Here is a 22,052-nt window from a genome sequence, read left to right on the forward strand (position 1 = left end):
ATCTTCTGCCCACATCTTTCAGACACCTATCCTCCTTTAGCACTGCCAAAAAATCCTTCATCAGACGCCCGATCTTTCTCTCACTGCCCAATCTGAGACGGACACGGTTCGTCACATAATCCCGTTATCTTCTCCCGCTAGACGTGGAGCAAAGGTGGGATCTCTGATCATCTGGTTGTTAAGAGACTGCTGAATAACGGAATGTGTTGGTATGAAGAACCCTTTTGCGTCCGTTTTAATTACAGCCATTTGATAACAATGCCCTTGGTACATTAAGTCAAGCATTAAGTAATACATTTTCCCTCCATTTAATCCTCTCTAATTAGCCTCTGAAAGCAAAGCGAATGTGGCAGCGGCACTGAGGGTCCTTTCATCTCAGTCCATCAATGGCTTTCTATATACAGCCTTTGAGCAACGCTCTTTTCTTCTGCTTTCTCCATCTCCAAATACATCCACTTTCAATCCTTTCACCCTTTCCAGGACTCACTACCACCACCAAAATGACTTATTACTCTGCACACTGCTGTTATTATGTGCCTCTCTTTCTCTCTCATTTTCCTCCCCTGAATGTCCTCTTTGGTAATCCTCTTCCCTTTCTTTCTGTTATTGTTTTTCACCTCTGCCTTCTTCACTCATGTGTCTCTGTCTGCTTATTTCCCTTTCCTGTCGCCAATGTGATTGTCATTTTTCATATCTCTCCAACTCGCTCTTCTCCCCCTCCCAGGGCCGCTGGCGCAGGTGGAAGCTCTGAAAGAGGAGAACGACAGTCTGCGGTGTCAGCTGGACGCCTACAGAAATGAGGTGGAGCTGTTGAAACAGGAGCAGGGTAAAGCTCAGCCCCAGCGCAGCGAGGAGGACGCCACCCGCCAGCAGCAACTCAGCTTCCTGCAGCAGGCACTGCAGGGCATGCAGAAGGTACACACACATTCAGACAATGATTGAGGTGGAAGCATCAAGGGGTCAAGGATTGGCTGGTCAGCATAGGCAATTAGGCCCTGCTACCAGATGCTGTAACTGCACCATTATGGGGGCATAAAGCATCTTTCTCCACTGATAGCCATTCAAAAGTAGCTATGTAGACTGCTAAAAAAAAAAAATTAATGCAACAAATATATTGCAAATGTTTGGCATTGACTGATTTTTTTGCAGGGCTCTTAAAAGTGTAAAATGGGCTTGTATTTTCCCCTGTTTGGTATTTTGATATCACAGGTCATGATAGCTGTTAGTGAAGGGCTTTGGACTGTGCCTGTTCTTGTGGTGCAATCAGCCAATCTGGTATCAGGATGTCATTTTTCTTTTGCTGTGATTACTCACATCCTTTGACTTTTCCCTGGAACTGAGAGCCCATGAACAAAGCTCACTGCATGCAGGTTGCGTACTTCTGAGGGGGTATGCATCAGCAAAGTAACTGTCATTGATGATTGATTAATAGAGATGCAAACAGATAGCCCTCTCCACTAATTATAGACCTCCTTGATCTGCATGCTCAGACTGCTTGAGGTTTTAAAGACATGGGTGTTCACTTGGTAGGTGGTGTGTCATGGTGGTTAAAGATCTGGCCTGGTATCCAAAAGGTTGTTGGTTCGAAACCAGCATGGGGTGATCTGTGAACTCATCTGGTGCATGTTTACAGTCATGCTTTCTCACACACTTACTCTTTCCTCACTCGATGAATAGTGTTGTTCTGTATTCTGTGGATCATCCAGGTCATCAATCACTCACACAATAGTAAACACAAGAGATGTAAAACGTGTCATGTGAAGTGGAAATTTTGTCGGCCTTGACGTCTCCCACCCATCAGGCTTTTTCATTTCTGCTATCAAACGTTATGTTATCTTCTCTTGAGGATTAGCGGTATTTTTAGAACAATCTACTGTTACCAGCCTCTGTTCCTCATTGTTCAATCGAGCGCTCAGACTGACCCAGAGCTCTGAGGTTGGTTTTCAGAGAGAAAAGAGTTTTTCAGATATTTTTTAAACCTGCTGTGCATTCAAACAATAGGGTTCCTTGTAAAAAACATTTAATAACCCACATAACCTTGCTAAACACTCTGGAGAAAATGTTGGGCAACATGGAGCTTTGCAAGTAATGGTTTGTTAAGAGCCCTGGTAAAACATTGACTATAATATAATGAAATATTAAATGTATTTTGTCTGAATATATGGCTACTTTTCAATGGCTGTCAATTAAGATTTTAATGGCTGTCAATTAGTTGATGCAGTTTTTAATGTGGTCCGATTCCATTTCCTTTCTAATGTTGTATTTCCTATCTAGCTAATAAAGCTGCAAATGTCCAAAACTAAAATAATCAAAAGGAATCCTAGTCACACACACAGACAGCATCCAAAGTATTCTCATCCTGTAAGCACCCCATAAATAGATGCTATCTCCACACATTCCACGACCTTCAAATTGTTATTAGTGCGTGAAGGAGACCATACAAGAGTGGGACGTTTGTCTCTCTTAGAAGGTGTGCACTTACCACTAATGAAGCCTAAAGAGATTCTACATACTTAACATTGCTTTGCTGTGAGATGGATTTGGTTCATCCTGCATGGCTACCCGTATAGGCCACATATGAGACGTATGCAAAGTTATCAGTTTAAGTTTGAGAAACAAACATATTCACTGATCACCAATGAGCCTTGTAGAAAGTCTCTTTTTCTGACACATGGGATGAACAGCACAGGTCATTTCTCAAAGCTGAATCACGATCAAATGGCATGCAGGGCTGCAAAGACGCTTTTGCTTCTGTGCTCAGAATGTGTTAAACTCACCCTTGGTCTAATTTATTCATGAGGAGCAGTGCATGAAGACAAACAAAAAGGTTACATCGCCAGTTTATGTAGCTCAGATAGCGCTTGGCTTCTCAATTTTTAACAGTATCAGTAATGAATAATCTGCTTATTAAACCATATTCTGAGCACCTAGCAGGTTTAATAATTTGTTTATTCTTTGGAAATGGTCTGTTTGGATAATGTGTTCAAAATAACACATCAGATAATTTTTGGAAGTAACAAGTTTACACTCTTCAAATAAGTTACAAAGAAGTTACTTTTTCAAATAAGTAATGTATGTTACTTTTCTATATATTTAATTTGTAGTGACAAATACAATTTAAAAATCTGAGGCTGCCTCAGCCAGCTGATATGAGAAAAAGTAACACAAAAGTAATCTTAACACATTACTTTTTTTAGGAGTAACCATAATGTAAACAAAGTTATTTTTAATTAAATTCCCCAGCACCGCCTAGAAATAAAAAGTTGTATGTTTAAAAATATATAGACTTCAGACATTTAAAACATTTCTTATGCTGACAGAGACATGCATTTTAATTTACACAGATGCAGTCAGCCCACATTCAAACACAAACACACACATCTCCTGTGAGATTGGCCCCTGGCAGCACAGAGCCACTGTGTGTATCCAGCTTTAGATTTAATTAGTCCCTCACCTGAGCCACTACAGAGATATAAACATCCTTAAGGCATAAAATCTATTTACTAGTCTCTGACTGAAATGCACACTGGCCAAATATTTTCCTCTCGTTTCTTAATGTCAGTGGCATGGCACCTCTGGATGTCAGGGAACAGCTGTCATATCAGGTGCTTGTTGTTGAAATGTCTTTTATGAGCCAGAGGTAATCAAATAAGCACATATTACAGATAATCATAACACCTGAGATATAATTATTTGAAACCAAGATGGCAAAACCTAGTGAGCTGCCTACCAGTGTTAGAAATTAAAGTTTTTTAGTAAGGGGGATATTTGCACCCTGGAATAGATTTTTAGGGGCATTTGTTACTTTGATCACAGCATTTGTTTTTAACCTTATTAAAATACACAGTATATTTATGTCAAATACTTCAAATTTACATTTAAGTGACTTACAGTGCACTTATTACAGGGACAATCCCCCCGGAGCAACCTGGAGTTAAGTGCCTTGCTCAAGGACACAATGATGGTGGCTGTGGTGATCAAACCAGCAACCTTCTGAGTTAGAAGTTATGTGCTTTAGCCCACTACGCCATCACCACTCCACAAATGAATAATTTACATTAAAACAAATTCTCAATCTGAGTAATAATGCCTGTTACCTTGAAGACGAAATCAACATCAAATACAAAATTAGCTGGTAATAAACCGCAAGATAGGGATGCACCGATATCGAAATTTTGGCTGATACTGATAATTCATTATACAGTATTTGGAGGCTGATAGCTCGATATATTTGCCAATAAATCTAAATCTGGATATAAATCAATTGGACCAATAACTTTTAAAATTCACATGTATCGGCTGATAACAATATGGCCGCTGATATATCGTGCATTTCTACAAGAGATCATAACAAAATGAATACTGTGCTACCTCTAGAATACATTTTAAGTAATTGGCCGGCCGTTACAAAACCTACCGTCACTATAGATTTTGATGTTTCAAGTTTTGGAGTTCTTGGAGTGTTTCCTTCACATTCAGTCCACTTCATGTTAGCACCAATTTCAACACGTGCCTCTGAGATACAGGTATTTGACAGCTACATGTCACTATGTTGTCTGCATAGACACGAAACCTATAACTACAGTAGATTGGCCTAAAATAGAATATCATGAAATATAGAAACAGAGATACAAAGAAATATTCTGCCGCTTGCCACAAGCATTGGTAAATTTCTGACCCTGCTATGGTAGCCAAAAATGCAACTTTCAAATCCAACATTCAAACATGTATTACATTACTAAAAAAAGCTATCTACTGTAGGTAGGCAGCTTGATACGTTTTGAGACGGCCATAGATATTCACAGATCTTAACATTCGGTTTAATGAACCAGTGCAAATTGCCATCAAACTTTTTGTGCACAGCGTGTGTTCACTTTTAAATACTGATAATCCCATCTACGTGGAACGTCAAGCTTTTGGAGTTTTGTATAAAGCTCATCTCTCTTTGTGTTTTTAATGCCTTCGTTTTTCTTCTGTGGTTTCTGTAGCAACTGCTGAAGCTCCGTGAGGATCTGAAACAGAGAGAGACGGAACTGGAGAACAGCTCAGAGGAAAAACAACAACTCGAAAGCCAGATCCAGAGTCTTAAGGAGCGGATCCAAGCCTTTCCCACATCACACACTCTGACTGTGAGTAACAGACATCTCTTTGTCTCAGGCTTGGGTTTGTGGTTGTGTTGTGTCTTGGTTCTTTTAACTCTGTCTGGATTTGGTGTGTTATTGTTTCTGAGGAAGGGGGATGGGGGGGGGGGGAAGGAGATGAGAAAGCTGTCAGTTTGAGGACAGTGTATATTAATGAGTCTGTCCTACTGAAAGCTCTCCAGGGATTTGGATCAGAAAAGAAATATCTGATTCCCCCAGCTCTAATTAAAATAACATTAGCTCAGGATGAGGATTTGGGACAAAGAAAATCTCTTTAAAATTTTTGCATTAGACTCTGTTGTTTACAAGTAAACAGTCTTTTGAATATCTTGAATAATGTACTGTGGGGTCCAAAAGTCTGAAACCATTTTTATTTTTAAAGTCTGAGTTTCATAAACAAATTTGTATGGTTTTGAAAAATTTAAAACAATGAAGAGTTACTAAGTAAACTAAATAATTATTTGAGATTATGCGCTATTTCTGTGTCACTAATTATATAAGCACGTTTAAACTCTTATGAAAGATTTTGACATTAACTCTTATGAAAAGGTCAGATTTCCTTGATTTCTCTTTGGAACATTTGGAACATTCTCAAATGGAATAACATTGTAAGATGGGTTTTACTACAGTGGTTCAACTGTAGGAATGCCGAAACGACTGAAGAAATGTCAACATGGTATAAAACTGTGCATTTCTTGTCTATTACCACCTTCTGCTACTTATACCAACAACGGAAATAAGCGCAGTAACAATAGCATTATATGTGGGAAAGTATTGCTTATACCAACCTTAAAATGACTTTATTGCAATGCAATAAATGTTCACTCTTAATATTGTATGCACAGTGACATTAAAGTAGATATGGATTAAAGAGTGAACAGGGCCATCTCCATTTACACCTGGTAATATGCGTCTCTTTTAATCACTTGTGTTGAGATTTCGGTTTTACAACTCAGTCTGTCCGAGTGACAGATTTTATTTCTAGTGCAACCTCTAGTTGCACAAAACCTTTTTCTAGTTACAATCCTGTTTTATCATTTCCTTGACCATATAACCAAAACCAGATCTGATACATTTAAACTGACCAATCAGCAGACCACACTTGCTGGGTTTCCATCAAAAATGTTTCGCATTTAAGCGCATTTCTAAAAATTCGACTTCCATCAGTTTTCATCCACTATGTAATGCACATTATCATGAGGGAGCCGCCTCGTCATGATAGAGCAGCTGAACAACCTCTTCCTGCTCTGGGGACAGTTTTATTTGCAAGATTGGAGCAAGTTTCTCATTTTATTAAATGCATCCACGAGACCCCGCAGAATAAGTGTAATATCTGATAATAGTATGGGCTGAAATAGCTGTGGTGCCCACACACCGCCAGTCTCCGCATACCTGGGAGCCACCCGACCTCAAAACTGTCCTGCCGGATTGTGAGGACCCACTTTATCAACCAGCTGTGGGTTAAACACTTCCGAATGACAAGTGCTATGTTCAAAGAATTGTGTGCCAAGGTCGGCCTTTCGGTGGGCTAGTCACATCAAGCTATCGCACACTCATAACACATGCACAAATGGTCAAAACACGTAATCGTTCTGCGAATAAACAGTTTCAATCACCTTAATGTGCATTTTAACTAATGCGAAACTCTAGAAAATCCTCCTCCTCCTCCTAGCGCATTAAATTAAGTGAATTTAGAAATTTTATTCGCATATCAAGCGTTTCCAGGATTAATTATGCGCAATTTTAAAATGCACAAAAATAGTTGGATGGAAACTGACTTACTGTAACCCCTACTGGACCGGAGTTGTGACCATTTGCAGACACCCAATATACAAACATTATCAGCCCACTGGCTGTAGACTACTATATGTATGTCTTGGAATCCTATTTTCATAAGGAAATGGGGGTTGTAAAATGAATTCCTTTGATCATTTTCAACCCTACAACAACAGGATCATCAGGTTTTGCACAATCTTCCATGCCAGCATTCTATCATTACAGCAAAAGAGTGATATACCAAATACTAAAAACAAATTTTGAAATCATGTTAGTTTAACCTTTTCACTGATAAAATAGTTTGTATTATACAATAAGTCCTGCTTTGGCTTCATTTGGAACTATTTTCGTTAGAGGAGCAAAAATAGACTAAATAACTGTCCATATTGTGTCAAAAATATGAATTATAAAAAGTTTTGAAAACTGTTGCACTTTTCTAATTTTGCTCTATAAAGCTGCACATGTCACATTTGATGCATGATTTTCTAAAGCCTCTACATCAACTTAATGAATAATTTTATGAAAAACCTGCTGTATACAATGTACTAGATGTCTACTGCCTCATGATGAAAGTTTCCGTGCTTTTTTGGAAGTAAAAGTAACCTTGTAAATCATTTCCAAAATGTCTGCCTTCGTATTGCGATGCACATGTCTTTTTGCAGTAAAACCTTTGCTGATTTTGATAAAGTAAAAGTAGCAATGTTTTATATTGTTACTGATATTTCAAAGTGAGTATTTGCTGAATTAAAGCAATTTGTGCTTGGTTAAAAATATGTACATTATTTTATAGACAAAATCATGTTTGAATATGTTTATCAAATAATTTAACAGGCTTTTGAGCTATATCTCTCAATCATTATTACATTCCATTCATGCCCACCACAATAAAAAACAGAGCTTTGAAAATACTGACATAAAATTTGTATTAGATATAAACATCAGTTCCCACTTAAAGTATATGTATTTTTATATATGCAGCCTGCTCTGTCATTATAAACATCTTACTGTTTTACATTACAAGCTAGTATGATGTCATCTTACTATAACCTCCAGAGATCCAGCAAAAAAAAAAAAAATTTTTTTTAAAACATCAATATAGTGTTTGGTGCATAAAAGCATATGTGTATAATAGTTTTTATTTTTTTTTTTTTTTTTTACATTTTATACATTTTTGTAGACCAAGAAGAGGAAGTTGTAATGGCCAAACTCCCAAACATTTGGTATTTCAGAAAAGCCCAAGGTGTCCTCTGAAGATATTCCACAATTTACTTCTGTGCATGTATGGGCTAAGAGAAACTTAAATAGCAAATGTCTAATAAAAAAAATGAATAGCTGGATCTGACCTTTTAAGTCTGCTGTATCAAATATAATATATATATATATATATATTTTTTTTTTTTTTTTTTTTTTTAAATGGATGCGTTTTCACTTGTGGTCTCAGACTTTTGGGCACCACTGTACTAACATTACAGTCATTCTCTCAAAGATAAAATGGCAATGATCCAGTTTAGTGATGTTTAGAAAATACAGGTAATGCATTTTAGATGAAGGACTCATGTGGACGCATGCTGATAAGCTATGAACACTACAGATCTGCAGGATGAATCAGTGCGTGCATTCCCTACAGCTGCTGTAGACACTAATGAAAACTAATGGCACCTCTGCAGCAGCCAGCCCACATGCCACACCAGTGGCTACAACAAGCCGCTTTCAATTAACCGTGTGTCACCGGCACTGTCTTCAACAGAGCTTTTATTCAGGAAAACCTGATGACTGTGTTACTTAGGGAAAAGTTGTTCATTCATAACTTAAACTCAGGTTAAGTGACACATAAATCAGAGTTTCATATTTAACTACCAAAAGGTAAAGCCAATTTGAGAGGGCTAAATGATGCATGCATAAAATTGGTAGCCTGTTATCTAGTACAGACAGATGCTTTTATCTCGGTCTTATCTCGTACCGTGGAGCGGATCATTTCACGTTAAGTTTAAGTTTTATCACCCTCCAAGACTAATCCTTTTTAAAATGGTTGGTAAACTACACATAATTCAAAGCAGGAAAAGGAGGAGAAATTTCTGGATGTGGATGACTCTGGTTTGATTGGCACTCGGCAGCGGAATCTATTTTGGCACCACTGATCCATGCTGGAAAAGGGTTCAAGGCATCAGCATGTGAACTGATGGATTACCTGAGACAGACTCATTAATGAAAGAAATGAAAATTAGTTTTAACATTGCCTGTCCTCCTATAGATCTGTGCCCATCGGTATGAGGACAGTTTGTTTTCTGTTAGATGAATGTGTTGTATATTTCATACATCATGTGTGTGTGTCTCTGTTTGTTGTTTCATCTCTTATCGTGATTAACTTAATTATTAATATTTAGCATCTTTTCATAGAATTTTGTGCACTATTTTAAATTAGCCAAATGCAAAAGTAAATCGTTAGTTACTAAAGCAGTGAGCCACATGAGTCATGCTTAATAACTCCCCCTAACTCTGGTAAAATTTGTGTAATGTATAATAATACTATAATTGTTCCTCCAAATATATATTTCATTAGCCTAACTGTTGGCTCTTAAAGGTTGCCAAGCAGCTTCAGAACCTACTGTATTGAAATAGAATTAAATTGATGTGCGCTCACGTGTGTGTATATGCAGTATCAGCTGTATATATTTTCAAAACTGCTGTGAATATGGCGCATCCAATAAGATTTAAGAGCTGGATCAATCAGTTTTATAGTACAAACTACATTCTTACACTTTCTGAAGTAAATAACATTTGTGCTCGTCCATGCGAAACTCACAGCCACAAGGTTGGAGTTAGCCAGACAACATTTCCATGACCTTTTTAATGATATTCCGGGGCCTAGACATGGCTGGCTCCCCCAGGGGCTTCTATACATTGCCACAACTATAAAAGCCCACATCCAGATCTTTATGATATTCTGGCCCCTAGATTAGCCTGTTTTATTATTCACAAGGTGAAAATCTCAAGTCCAACTACTTAGAAAAGTAATAGCGCACTTCTCTTCAAAAAGCTACATGATTTGAGGTATCATTCATGTCTGTAGCACAAATACATGGCAATAGTATGAGCCATAACAATAGTGATGCTTGTCTTAGCTAGAACCATTAAATATTCCATCGGCAGCAGGTTGCGTTACTAATCTCAGCAGAGAGACATGAAATCGTCTGCCTTCACTCTGAGATTAACCCTCGCTTCATTAGTTTCATTGAGCAGGACAAATGCTTTGGAGATTTGCTGCTTATTGGGCATTTAAAGGAATTCATTTGCAAGCCTGACCTTCAACTCTAGGTGTCAGGCCTGTGATTCTGTTTTCTGCCCTGCGGTCTGTCCTGTGTCCTTTACTTTCCCTGTGTGAACAGCATGTGTGAGTGTGAGCCTGTGACATATAATTTACTGACTGCTCTAATTTTTTTAATTGACTGAAGCGGGAGACGGCAGAGCAAGAGGACAGAGGAAGCGATGAAAGTGCAAATCACGCTAGCGTAAGTGGGAGACACTTCTTTCCATCTCTGTCTCTTGTCCACACCACCGCTTCTCATTCCTCCTATTATTCTGCTCATATCTACCTCTCCACCTTACTGTCCCTTCCCACTGTTTGCTGCAGAATTCTGTTTTTGCAGATTTTTTTTTTTTCTTCAGTTTTCTCAAAATTAATTTGTCTTAAAGGAATAGTTCACTCAAAAATCATCTTTTACTCACCATCATGTTGTTCCAAACCCGTATTACTTTTTTTTTTTTTCGTGGAACACAAAAGGAAATGTTAAGCAGAATGTTAGCCTCAGTCACCATTCACTTTCATTGCATCTTTTTGTGAATGGTGGGTGAGGCTAACATCTTTTGTGTTCCATGGAAAAATAAAAGGATGAACTATTCCTTTAACTATATATATGCTAAACAAAAAATACCATATTTAAAATACCATCTTTTACTACATGTTGTCATGAAGCAGTCAGTTATTACACTTGAAGTCTCACAAAGCTTAAAGGAATATTCCGGGTTCAATACAAGTTAAACTCAATAGGCAGCATTTGTGGCATAATGTTGATTACTAGGCTTCGGATCCATGCCTTTTCCACGCATTGATAATCGGAAGATTTTCGCGATGATTATCGATATATATTGGGATTTTTTTTCAGATATAAATTTGGCTGCTCGTTGCACAATAGCATTTGTCCCTTCAGACATATTTTTCAACACAACTTTGGTAAAGTGTGAGCGGCAGGGAAATTAAAGGGGGTCAGTCGCACACAGGACGTGTCTGGCGGACGACATGGCGCATTGTAAAATTAAAACAATTATTTATTTTCTACAAAGGCACAAAATCACTGAAAACGCTCAGCGTCAACATTCTGAAGTGCCACAGTGCACAACTTGTGTAGTTTTCCATTAAATTAGACCCAAATCCTCATTAAAGGACAAAGATTATTTACTCTAGCCATCACTGGATGATCTTTTGTGAACATGTATCTTTCATATAGCCTACACAATGTATTTTCAGTTACAAGTAAATTTTTTTTTGTGGTTTGACAGCTTGAATGAAATACCTATTCAAGACTACATACATAAAAATTGCATAATAACATCACCATTTCTAATCGTTCAGTTTGCAATTTCACACACTAAACTGCAAAATCAACGTTACTTTGTTAATTCTTGAAGAAGTACCAAAAACTTCGTAACTCTGGACTGCCATCTCCTGCCCCGCTTCAGCTCATCCTTTGTGTGTGTTGGTGGTGGGGGGGGATACAGGTTATATCACCCTCTTGTGGTGTCCCAACAATATTACGGCAGACTGATAAGCGGAGGCCAATTGAGTGAATTGGAAAGCACGCAAATTGGGCTTCTAATTTGAATTTAAATTTTAATATATCGATGAAATTACATGCCAATCAATAATCGATATATCGATATTTTATGACATCCCTATTGATTACTACAAAAATGTATTTCAACTTTAAAAAAGCAAAAATCTGGGTTACAGTGAGGCACTTACAATGGAAGTAAATGGGGCCAATCTGTAAATGTTAAAATACTCACTGTTTCAAAAGTATAGCCACAAGACATAAACAATGTGTGTTAACATGATTTTAGTGTGATTAAAATCGCTCTCTAACCTTTTTTGTGTACACTTGTATCCAGTTTTGCTGCTTCTTTGCTATGACGACATAACAAATACATTTCAAGTCAAACCTGACTAAAAGTAATGAAGACTTGCATTTCAGTTCAAACCAATTTGTCTTTTTGACTGATTCATTAAAAGAACCAAGAGTAATTTGTTCATTGACTACATTGGTCCTGCTGTATATTTGTTTTTACGCATGCAACCAGCCAAGACAACGCAACAGAGACTTGTTGTCTTTCTTTAATTTTGCACCCAGTACTTTTATCTAATCAAATTCTATTCAGACTGTAAACTCACAACTTGGTAAAAAACAATTCCTTTTGCTGTGATTCTGTAGGTTCAGCAGTGGTGCAGGAAACACTGTTCCTTCCATATTATCGCTCCATCTTCCCATCTCTGTACCACCTTAAACTCTGGTTCTGTTGTGCCATTTCCCCTACTCTGTCCTCTCGCAGAACATGACAGATCATTACAGGCCAATCGAGCGCTGGAGAACTTTATTTGTCGTGGGATAAATCACTCTGACACAACTGAGCAAGGAGATTGCAGCCCTGTCAGAGTGTCGGGGTAAAGAGGGGAGGGGCAGAAGGCTGCTGGGATGAAAAAACATAATTTTTTGCTATTATTTCCTGCCATAGGAGGCGGCAGCATCGGCAGTGGTGTCCTGCAGCCAGGAGAAAGAGAACTTGCCGGAGAAGGGTCCTCCCAGCCCTGTGAAGTCAGAAAGAGAAGCCCTGCTTGTGGGTAAGTGTCATTGGGCTGCACAGCGGGTGCTGGAGCTTTTGAAGCAGTGTGTGTCTTACACTAATCAGAAGCAAGACTGTCAAAAACAAATTGCTCTTCTCATTATTTCCATCATCCACAGCTATGTGTGCAAGGGTGCCGGTGTTAATTGCCTGGCCAAATGAGCCTCAAATGAGTCACCTCGGATGCTTTTTAATGAGGAACTTTGACATGGCATCTACATCAGAGCCAGAAAGAGTAAAGTGTGTGTGCGCTTAGGGGTAGGAATCTTGAGGCACCTCCCGATTTGATTTAATTCAGATTCAGGGAGTCATGATCAGATTCCAAAATGATTCTCATGTGAAACACTAAAGTACCTCCCGTGTCCAATTTTAAAAAAGTTTGTTCAGACCTCTTGGGTCAACAGTCAAATAGTCCCACCATGTTTCGTTCCCATCTGTCTTTGTTAACCATGTCTAATAGCTGCTGAAAGTTGATTGGTCGATGGCAGATTCTATGTTTGTTTGCACAGTGTAAGCACAGCTTTATGTGTTGCAGACTGCATGGCACTTATCTGTATATGTAATCTTTTGCCCTGCATGTGCTTTTTCAGTTAAATGAATTAGACATTTATCGAGAAAATCCAGAATTGTTTGAGAAAAAAATTGTAATGCAACAGTGAATCTAGTTTTTCTCAAACCTCTTAATGTGCGTTAGAGAGGCTGTGGAAAATCTATGATGGTCAAATATTATGTCTACGAAGGCACAGAATCTGGAAAATAAGGTGATTTGATCGCAAGTGGTCGGCAGATACAGATCACCATCTACACACAGGATTTACTTGCGTCCATTTATGCCTCCAAAATGCATCCATTTATGATAAGATATCAGCAAAGTTTGGGCAATCTCACCACAAACGTTATGTTTTCAAGCAGAATTATTATTATTATAGTAAGCCACGTCCAAACTAATGTTTTCAATTTAAAATGCATCAATTTTGCTACATTTATGCCTCTTATCCACATTAGAATAGCGTTTTCCTCACCGAAAATAAAGACCATTGAAAACGTTCTCCATAACCTCATAGTTTAGAAAACGGTGATTTTAGGAAACTGAAAACAGTGTGTAAAAGGATCTTGGTCTGTGGGCAATGGAGGAGTCAGGAGACAACGAAGCAGGTTCAGGGTCAATTCCTTTTAATAAATAAATAGTCCACAGTTGACGGTTATCGTCAGAACAGAAACTATAACAAAAACTCTTTCTCTGTGTGTTTTAACTCGCTGGTCACTCTCCTCTGATGCTCTGGCGTGCCTTTTAAGTCTCCCTCCGCCATCACTATAATGAGAGACAGGTGTTAGAGACAATTATGAGCCAGGTGACGAGCCTTACCGCTCTCCCGCAGACCGACACGTGACCACGCCCCCCATGCCACACAGAGGTTTTAACCTCCTGAGACCTGTGCATGATTACTTCCCCTTACTTTTCCTTTTTGATTATTAACTAGTAGCACATAATAAACAAGCAAAAAAAAAAAAAAACACAAAAAATGTATGTCCACATATGTGGACAGCGGGACTAAGTTGTGAATTTTTAAATAATACCAAGCTATAGAAAGGTCTATTGGTTTGTTTATTTATTTATTTATTTATTCATCAAATTGTTTGTTTCCAGAAGTGTTGGTTATTCATGTTTTTGAGAAGTTACAAACATTACATCAGAAATTAGCCTAATTAATTCTGATTCAAAGTAATGGCCAGCATCATCCAATCACTGCCAACCATGTTGAAATAAAATTATACATTATAAATTCTGAATCTATGTACTATAGCCACTCAGCCAAATATGTTGAGTGGTCCAAACATCATCTGCAGCCTGAAATTGAACTTTTGGTCAGATTTTAGGAGTTAATGCACTTAGCTGCATAGACAGCATAGGGATGCTCCCTTGTTCCCTATTTATTGAATGACTTAACCTCCAGTATGCTGTCTATCCACACTGATCTCAGAACAGTTCGAATTGCACCTTATTTTCATCCTTACGCCATATAAAGCCTTTGAAAGCAGCATTTTTCTGCTTTTGGATGAACCCATTGATTCTCAAAGTGAAAATGCACAGTGAATATGGCAATGCATTTACTAATGTTAATAAATAGAGCTGTATTGTACAGTGATAACATTATAAAATATAGCAACATTTATATTAAAATTAAGCAAAATGACCCACAGATTTGTTAATGTTAAAAGTTATTCAAAATAACTAACTTTTTTTTTTTTTTTTACTTATGAGGGAACACTGTCCCAATTTCCACATATGTGGACATCATGTTTATCAGCGCGCTGACGTGTGAAAAATGAATGAATGTTTTAAAGCGGCCTATCAAACAAAACTATAGACACTTCTCTTTACATTCAGGTTACAGGTTACAATGAAAAAACTTTGAGGTTTCTTACCAGAGGCACTTTTGTTGGCTCTGTGCCTATAGAAGCGCTTCAAGAAAATCAACGGCATAATGTTGTCACGTGACTCGGTGCGTCAGAATTATAACCCTTAAATGACAGTCTAGAGTCTTGTGAACAGTATTCAGTTGGTTTAAATTCATTTAAATGATGCATTGTTTATAGAGAAGCCAAAATACAACGTCCACACATATGGACGTGGGGTCGTACGAGGTTAAATGGATTAGTGTGGACGTGGCATTAGTCAAGCCTTTGTATTAAGCGAACTTGCATGCTATACATTCATTTACATGATTTATTTATTTAGCACCCCTTTTAACTCCAAATAAAATTATCACTGCATGTAGATAACAGGCACATCCAAGATGTTCTATGTATGGGCTTTTTAAAAGGCTTCGCTCAAATTGTTTTCTTTTAAAGCCATACCTAACCTGCAAATTGTAAACATTTTACTGCAGTAGTCAGGTGAGTAGGTGGCCATTCTCTGTTGCCTGGAACGCATCAGGGCGTATTAGCTTTTACACAAATGAGATGTGGCTGCATTCATTTCTGACAACCTCTGAATGTGGTTTGGGTGATCAAATCATAAAATGTTTTGAACTTTGTTTACACCTGTATTTACTGCTGTCCACTTGTGATTGGATCACCAGAGATGAATACCAGGTGTGAACAAAGCCATAAAGAGAGATAATCCAGATGTGTGTGCAAAACCTCTCCCAACATTCTCTGTGTAATTGCCTTGACAGCATGTTTGGCACAGTTGTCAAGGTTTGTTATGTGTTTTATTTTGGTGTATTCACCAGTCCAGTGACTGGAAAGAGCGCTGACCTTGCTGTTGCCCGGCACATTGCTCTTTGGTGAAGAAAGCTGGTTAAGTAACCTTTGGTTGGTTTCTGCTTGTTAGCTATGCTCCTCTTTCCATGAGGACTCCGTCAGCCTCTTTCTTTCTGTCGGATTCGCTTTAGCTCATGTTCTGTTTGAGGAGGAGCTCCTGTCAGCACTAAGGGAGAGGAGACTGTTTTTGCACCCAGATGCAACTCCCTGCTTCCAAATGGGAGGACGTGCGGTCATGGCTTTCTCAGCGGTGGAGTTTGCTTTGATCAAATCAAATAAATATGGTTCTTGAATGTGTAGAGAACCCATAGCACAGCAGATGAACACCATCTGACCTATTCATAAAGTGACTGTTCTTCAGAGTTACAGCTGCCAGCACAGGCTGTTTGCTTAAAGGAATAGATTATTTACTCATTATGTCCTTTCAAAACCCCTACATTTTCTTTCTTAAAACACAAAGGAGATTTTACATATGATGTAAGCAAACAGTGATCACGGGCTGTCAAGTTCCATAAAGGACACCAAAGCAAAGTCACCATAAAAGCATCACAAAGTAGTTCATATGACTCGTGCTATATCCCAAGTCTTCAGGGGCCATACAATAGCTTTGTGTGGGAAACAGACAGACAGAAAATGTACATTTTAAAACCTTTTAAAGCTGCCAGCACAGGCTTTTGTTTAAGAACATACAGCATTAGATCTGACAGTCATAGATTAATTAGTGAAACAGTACATTCAATTATGAAAAGTATTAAATGGATTTTTTCTTTCTATTATCTTTCAGCATCTAACTGTGTTTGGATCAAAGTGTGTAAAATGGAAAGGCATGATAATCCAAACACATTGCAATGAGACTATGTATAATATATAAACTATATCTACAGTCCATTATGACTAATGGAATATTGACTAAACAGCACCTGTGCGCTTTGCCCTGGAGAGCTTGCTTTGCTTTTCTGATCATACCGTAATGCATTCAGAATAATTGAATTATCAGCGCTCCTATCAAATCTGCAACAGAAGAGCTGATAGCTATCATTATTGTTATTCCATATGTTCGAGTGTGATGAATGAAGCACGATGAACAGCCTTGATTATGGGGAACAGCATCAAAGCTACAATTAAACACTCATATTCATTTAGAAAGTTCAAGAGGCAGAGTTAGTCGATGAGGACATGCACTTCAGGCAAGATACCTCAAGTACTTGGAATCATTTGCAAATCAGCTCCTGGAAATACTGAAGGAAATTTTGAATGCTGATGCACTAGAACTGTGTTCTTAAACCTAGTGAGCTGCATACTTGGCATCTTTAAGCATCCTAGGTGCACTCCTAATTCGAAAGCTGTTCCAAAAGGTAGGGAGCAACATTTTAAGCTGCCCTCTAAGATATCTCATTTTGGTCAAGATCTAAGGGAGCATCACATGTTTCCTATGCGGAGAATGCATTGTAAATAGAATAAATCAAGATGGCGGACAAGTCAAAAGAAATGTCTGTTATAAATATACTTAATTACATAACGAAAAGTATTGAGAGAAAATCGATTTAAACATGATTAATATAGAGGTGTTCACACAATTTTTGTATATTTGTTTATTAGTGTTTCCTTGTTAGCTTAGCAACATGCTAAAATGAAACTCTAAGCCAATTGTAAGTTGAGACTCCCATTTTTATTTACATGAGGAGAGATATTTGTGTGACAAGCGGAGTTGTGTTTCATATCAGTCACTTATGAGGTTCAGTTTCAGTCAGGATGTTGCCTCGGGGGCTATTCACACCAAACAGTTATTAGCGTTCATCTGCAGTGTTTTTCAATTGGTTCTGTGTGTAAACATGCTAAATGGATTTCTTTGGCCATTGTTCTACGTCTTACAGTTTTTTCTGTGTTTTTGTTTTTTGTTTTTTTGTGCTGGGTTTTTTTTTTTTTTTTACATGGTCAGGTTAAAAAGATTGTCAACTTGAAAAAAAAAAAAACAGTGCATGATTTTCATTTGTTTTTCACTGAAACTGCTCAATGAGGACTTTAAGACATTTAAGGTATTACAGACATTACTTAATTTTCCTATAAAAAAAAAGGCTTAAAATTTGTGCTGTCAGTCACTTTATCACATATTTAATTGCGGTTAATCGCAATTAATCACAGATTTTGAAAGTGCTGACATTTTACTTTTCCTGTCAAAATGCATTTATTTCCTTCTTAGGAAAGAAAAGAAAACAATATGTAACAATATAATGCCTTATTAACATTTTCAAAACAAAGTCTTCAAAATGCACTAGAAATGCACTAAAATAGCACCAGTTCAAGTAACAAACATTTCCCAAAGTCTAATTGGGAGTTTGACTAATTGAAAGAACTAGTCTCCCCATAGGTTGCATATTCATTGCAATGGGCATTAAATGTCTTAAACTCTCATCCTCCATAATATTAATCAGCCGGCAGACTGTGGCTATCTTCTTTGTTACAGCAATCATGAAGACGCATTCATGATTCGCATCAGAGTGTCAGCACCAGCGTAAAACGCTGCTTTGAACTCCACATGAAAAGTGCTTGATGGCAAAAACGTCTCATTCTGTGTTTTGGTGATAGTTAAGACTTGGTCTGAATGGCCCCTTAAAAGGTTTTGGAATGGAGCTTAAATTCATACTGTGCAGACATATTGTTCATATGAATCATATTTGGCTTTGCTTCCACAGGAATCATCTCAACTTTTCTTCATGTTCATCCTTTTGGAGCCAGTATTGAATATATCTGCTCCTATTTACAGCGGCTGGACACTAAGGTATGCAACACACACACTCAGGTTGAATCTATTTACTCCAATTTACAGCACCTGGACACGTACACACACACATACACTAAAAGCTTTGATGCCTGTCTGCTTGCCATTTTAATGTTCTGCTGTGTAAACAGCCCTTCAGCAGACAGAGCGAGCTCACGGTGTAAGCAAAGCTCTCACACTCACAGCAAGACCACACACACACACACACCTATACAATTAGATATTTCCTGTGCATGTTTTCATCTTTCCATATTCAAATACATTCCTGAAGGTTTGCCTGCCAAAATGTTTAATGCCAAAATAAACCCCTCATCTTCCCTTAACACACTGTTGATTATTCTTTATGTTCCTTCATCTCTTGCTCTTTCACTCTCCTTTAGCTGTCACACAGTGACTAATTTACACTTACAGATGGAGGGTGAAAATGAGGCTCTATATCCTTTCAGCTTTGAGTTGAAGCCCTCTGGCTGTGTTCATGCCCACGCTCTACCTCTTCACAGTGCACGCATGCCCTCATATCTTCATCAACACTCCCGCTTGCTTTCACTAAAAACAATGCACTCCGGTGGGAGGCAATTTAGAGGATTTTAATTGATAAATCAACATTCATGTCTCGCTGCATGGCACTTCATGTGCTGGGTATCGTGATCCTGTGAACAACAGAATTCACATGTCACATGCGGTATCATTGGGATCCACATAGACAATCTGAGATGGAAAATTCCATTGAAAACCTTTAGAGTTTTAGGTTTTTGAACAATTTAAAACAAAAATATTTATGATTCTGAAGTGTTTTTGGGTCACTAATCAAATTTGTAAGCAAATTTGTGACATTGATCATGTTAGCGCCGTACAAAATGTCAGATTTGCTTGTTCCATTGAAGTACACAAGATGCTTCTTGGAACATGCTGGGATAACATGGATCATCAGGTTTTATACAAACTTGTGTAGTCCAAGCTAGCTTGATTGCATGTTGTCATTAAAGCAAAAGAGTGACATCCCAAATACTAAGAAATTCTGAAATTCATGTTTACAATACAACTTTTCACTACAATTGATATGCTGATAATTTAATTTGAAATAAAATTTTATATAATTCAAATAATGCAAAATAGAAGCATTTTCACTGGTGGTCTCAAACTTTTGGACCTCATTATCTACAGTTTTCCTGACCAACCACTAGGTAGCCCATGATGATTCTGATTGTCGCTGGACTGTTTTCTGGTTCCGGTCGCCATAAAAAGTAATGTAAAAACTACCGAAACGAGTGATCCAGACAGAGAACAACAATAATTTTAAGTGTCAGTTGGAGTAAAAATAGTTCACCCAAAAGTGAAAATTATCTCATCTACTCACCCTCATGCCATCCCAGATGTGTATGACTTTCTTTCTTCTGCTGAACACAAAGATTTTTAGAAGAATATTTTAGCTCTGTAGGTCCATACAATGCAAGTGAAAGAGTGCCAAAAGAACATGAAGACAGCACAAAAGTAATCCAAATGACTCCATTGGTTAAATCCATGTCTTCTGAAGAGGTATGATAGGTTTAGGTGAGAGACAGATCAATATTTAAGTCCTCTTTTACTATCAGTCTCCACTTTTACATTCTTCTTTTATTTTTGGCGATTCGCATTGTTCGTACATATCGCCACCTAAGGGGCAAGGAGGAGAATTTATAGTAAAAGACCTACACATCTGGGATGTCATGAGGGTAAGTAAATGATGAGAGAGTTTTAGTTTTAGGGGTGAACTATCCCTTTAATGATATCAAACTAACTAACCTCAAGCCATCGATTCATGTCTTCGACCTACTCGGGTGAGGCTCTGTCAAAAGACGGTCATCGAGTCAAGTATCAACACTATCGAGCCACATGTTTTTGTATTTGTCCATTTTTACAAATTGAATACGTTAAACATCTCACTGTCCGTTAAAAACATACACCGATGCAAGGGAAAACACTGGAGACTGGAAAACGAAAACAGGCTTCAGTTATGAATAGTGGAACATTTCTGCATTCAAGAAAAAGGTGGAAACATGCTTTCTTGAAGTTTGAATGAGTCCTTGATGTACTTTGATGTTTGTTTCAGATCAGTACCACAGAAGTGGAGACGCTACTGGGTCGGTTGCCTTGTACATTCAAGCAGGAATTGACAGGTGTCGGGGCAAGTCTGGAAAAACGCTGGAAGTTCTGTGGTTTTGATGGCATTAAGACAGCATAGAGACACGGGTTGGGGGGACCCGCACAGACTCAAAGTAAATGGCCAATGGACAGGAGACGTTAACCAATCACCTGCCAGCTCTCTGTATCCATCAGCCCAGCCCCATGAGATTCTAATGTGGAAATCTCAAAAAGCACTCCAGACCTGGAGAAAACACTCTAGTCTTGGTGATCCTCAAGACTTTGGTGTGTAGTATGTTTTAGTATGTGTACACACAAGCACATGTTGAAGTGTGTGTGTGTGCATTAGTACAATGTGAATGGACTCAATGGAGTTCAACCTCACAACAAGACTCTGACCTGTTGCAGCAATGAAATACTCATCGGGTAAAAAAATCAGGGTCTGCTTGACCGAGGACTGAACTGTCAAAAAAAAGTTATAAATAACGTGAATATATTTCTTCTTTTTCTTCTGTATAGGCTGCAAGCAGTTGCATAGAATCTTTTGTTCATATACACTGTAAATGTTTGAATAACTTGCTATTTTTAAATAAAAAAATGGAAAACAAAATCTTACAATGCTGCAGGACTAATTTTTTGGTTTAACAATCTAGGTCACTGCTCCCAAAATCTTAAAAAGATTAAGTTTGACCACCTCTGCTAATTAAAAAAAAGAGTCGTGGAATAGATTTACACATTTGGAAGACATTTCCTCTCGCTTCTGCTACATTTATGCCACACACGTCCTCACAAACCCTCTGGCTTTTCACGCATAAGCCGGTGACCACAAAAACAGAGTTGTCTTAAGCTCTTCCATCTCCCCGAGCGATCTGAGCTGCTCTGCAGGGACAACCGTGCCGAACCCAAACTTTTCCCAAACTTTAATGGTTCGCTCTCCTTTGATATGAAGCTTTTAGTATGCAAGTTGTGTTTTTTTTTTTAATCACTTGTAGACCCAGAAATTGCCATCGACCGGTAACCAGACTGAGCTACTGTGAATGTGTTGAGCAGCGCTGCTGTTTTTGCACAAATCC

The 22,052-nt window shown here is 38.1% G+C and overlaps 1 protein-coding gene across 2 annotated transcripts in view; it reads left to right on the top strand.

Moving 5' to 3' along the window:
- The window catches only part of enox2 (ecto-NOX disulfide-thiol exchanger 2), a 276,169-nt gene extending 254,592 nt beyond the window's left edge, over positions 1-21,577 (top strand). For both annotated transcript variants that reach the window (XM_051650180.1, XM_051650181.1), the window contains 6 exons: positions 725-915; positions 4,989-5,129; positions 10,370-10,426; positions 12,705-12,810; positions 18,773-18,858; positions 20,948-21,577. In XM_051650180.1, coding sequence (XP_051506140.1) covers positions 725-915; positions 4,989-5,129; positions 10,370-10,426; positions 12,705-12,810; positions 18,773-18,858; positions 20,948-21,079 — 713 coding nt within the window. In that variant the 3' untranslated portion in view covers positions 21,080-21,577. The remainder of the gene's footprint in view (positions 1-724; positions 916-4,988; positions 5,130-10,369; positions 10,427-12,704; positions 12,811-18,772; positions 18,859-20,947) is intronic.
- The last annotated feature ends 475 nt before the right edge of the window (positions 21,578-22,052 follow it).

This window comes from Myxocyprinus asiaticus, chromosome 22 (genome assembly GCF_019703515.2).
Source record: "Myxocyprinus asiaticus isolate MX2 ecotype Aquarium Trade chromosome 22, UBuf_Myxa_2, whole genome shotgun sequence".
Lineage (NCBI taxonomy): Eukaryota > Metazoa > Chordata > Actinopteri > Cypriniformes > Catostomidae > Myxocyprinus > Myxocyprinus asiaticus.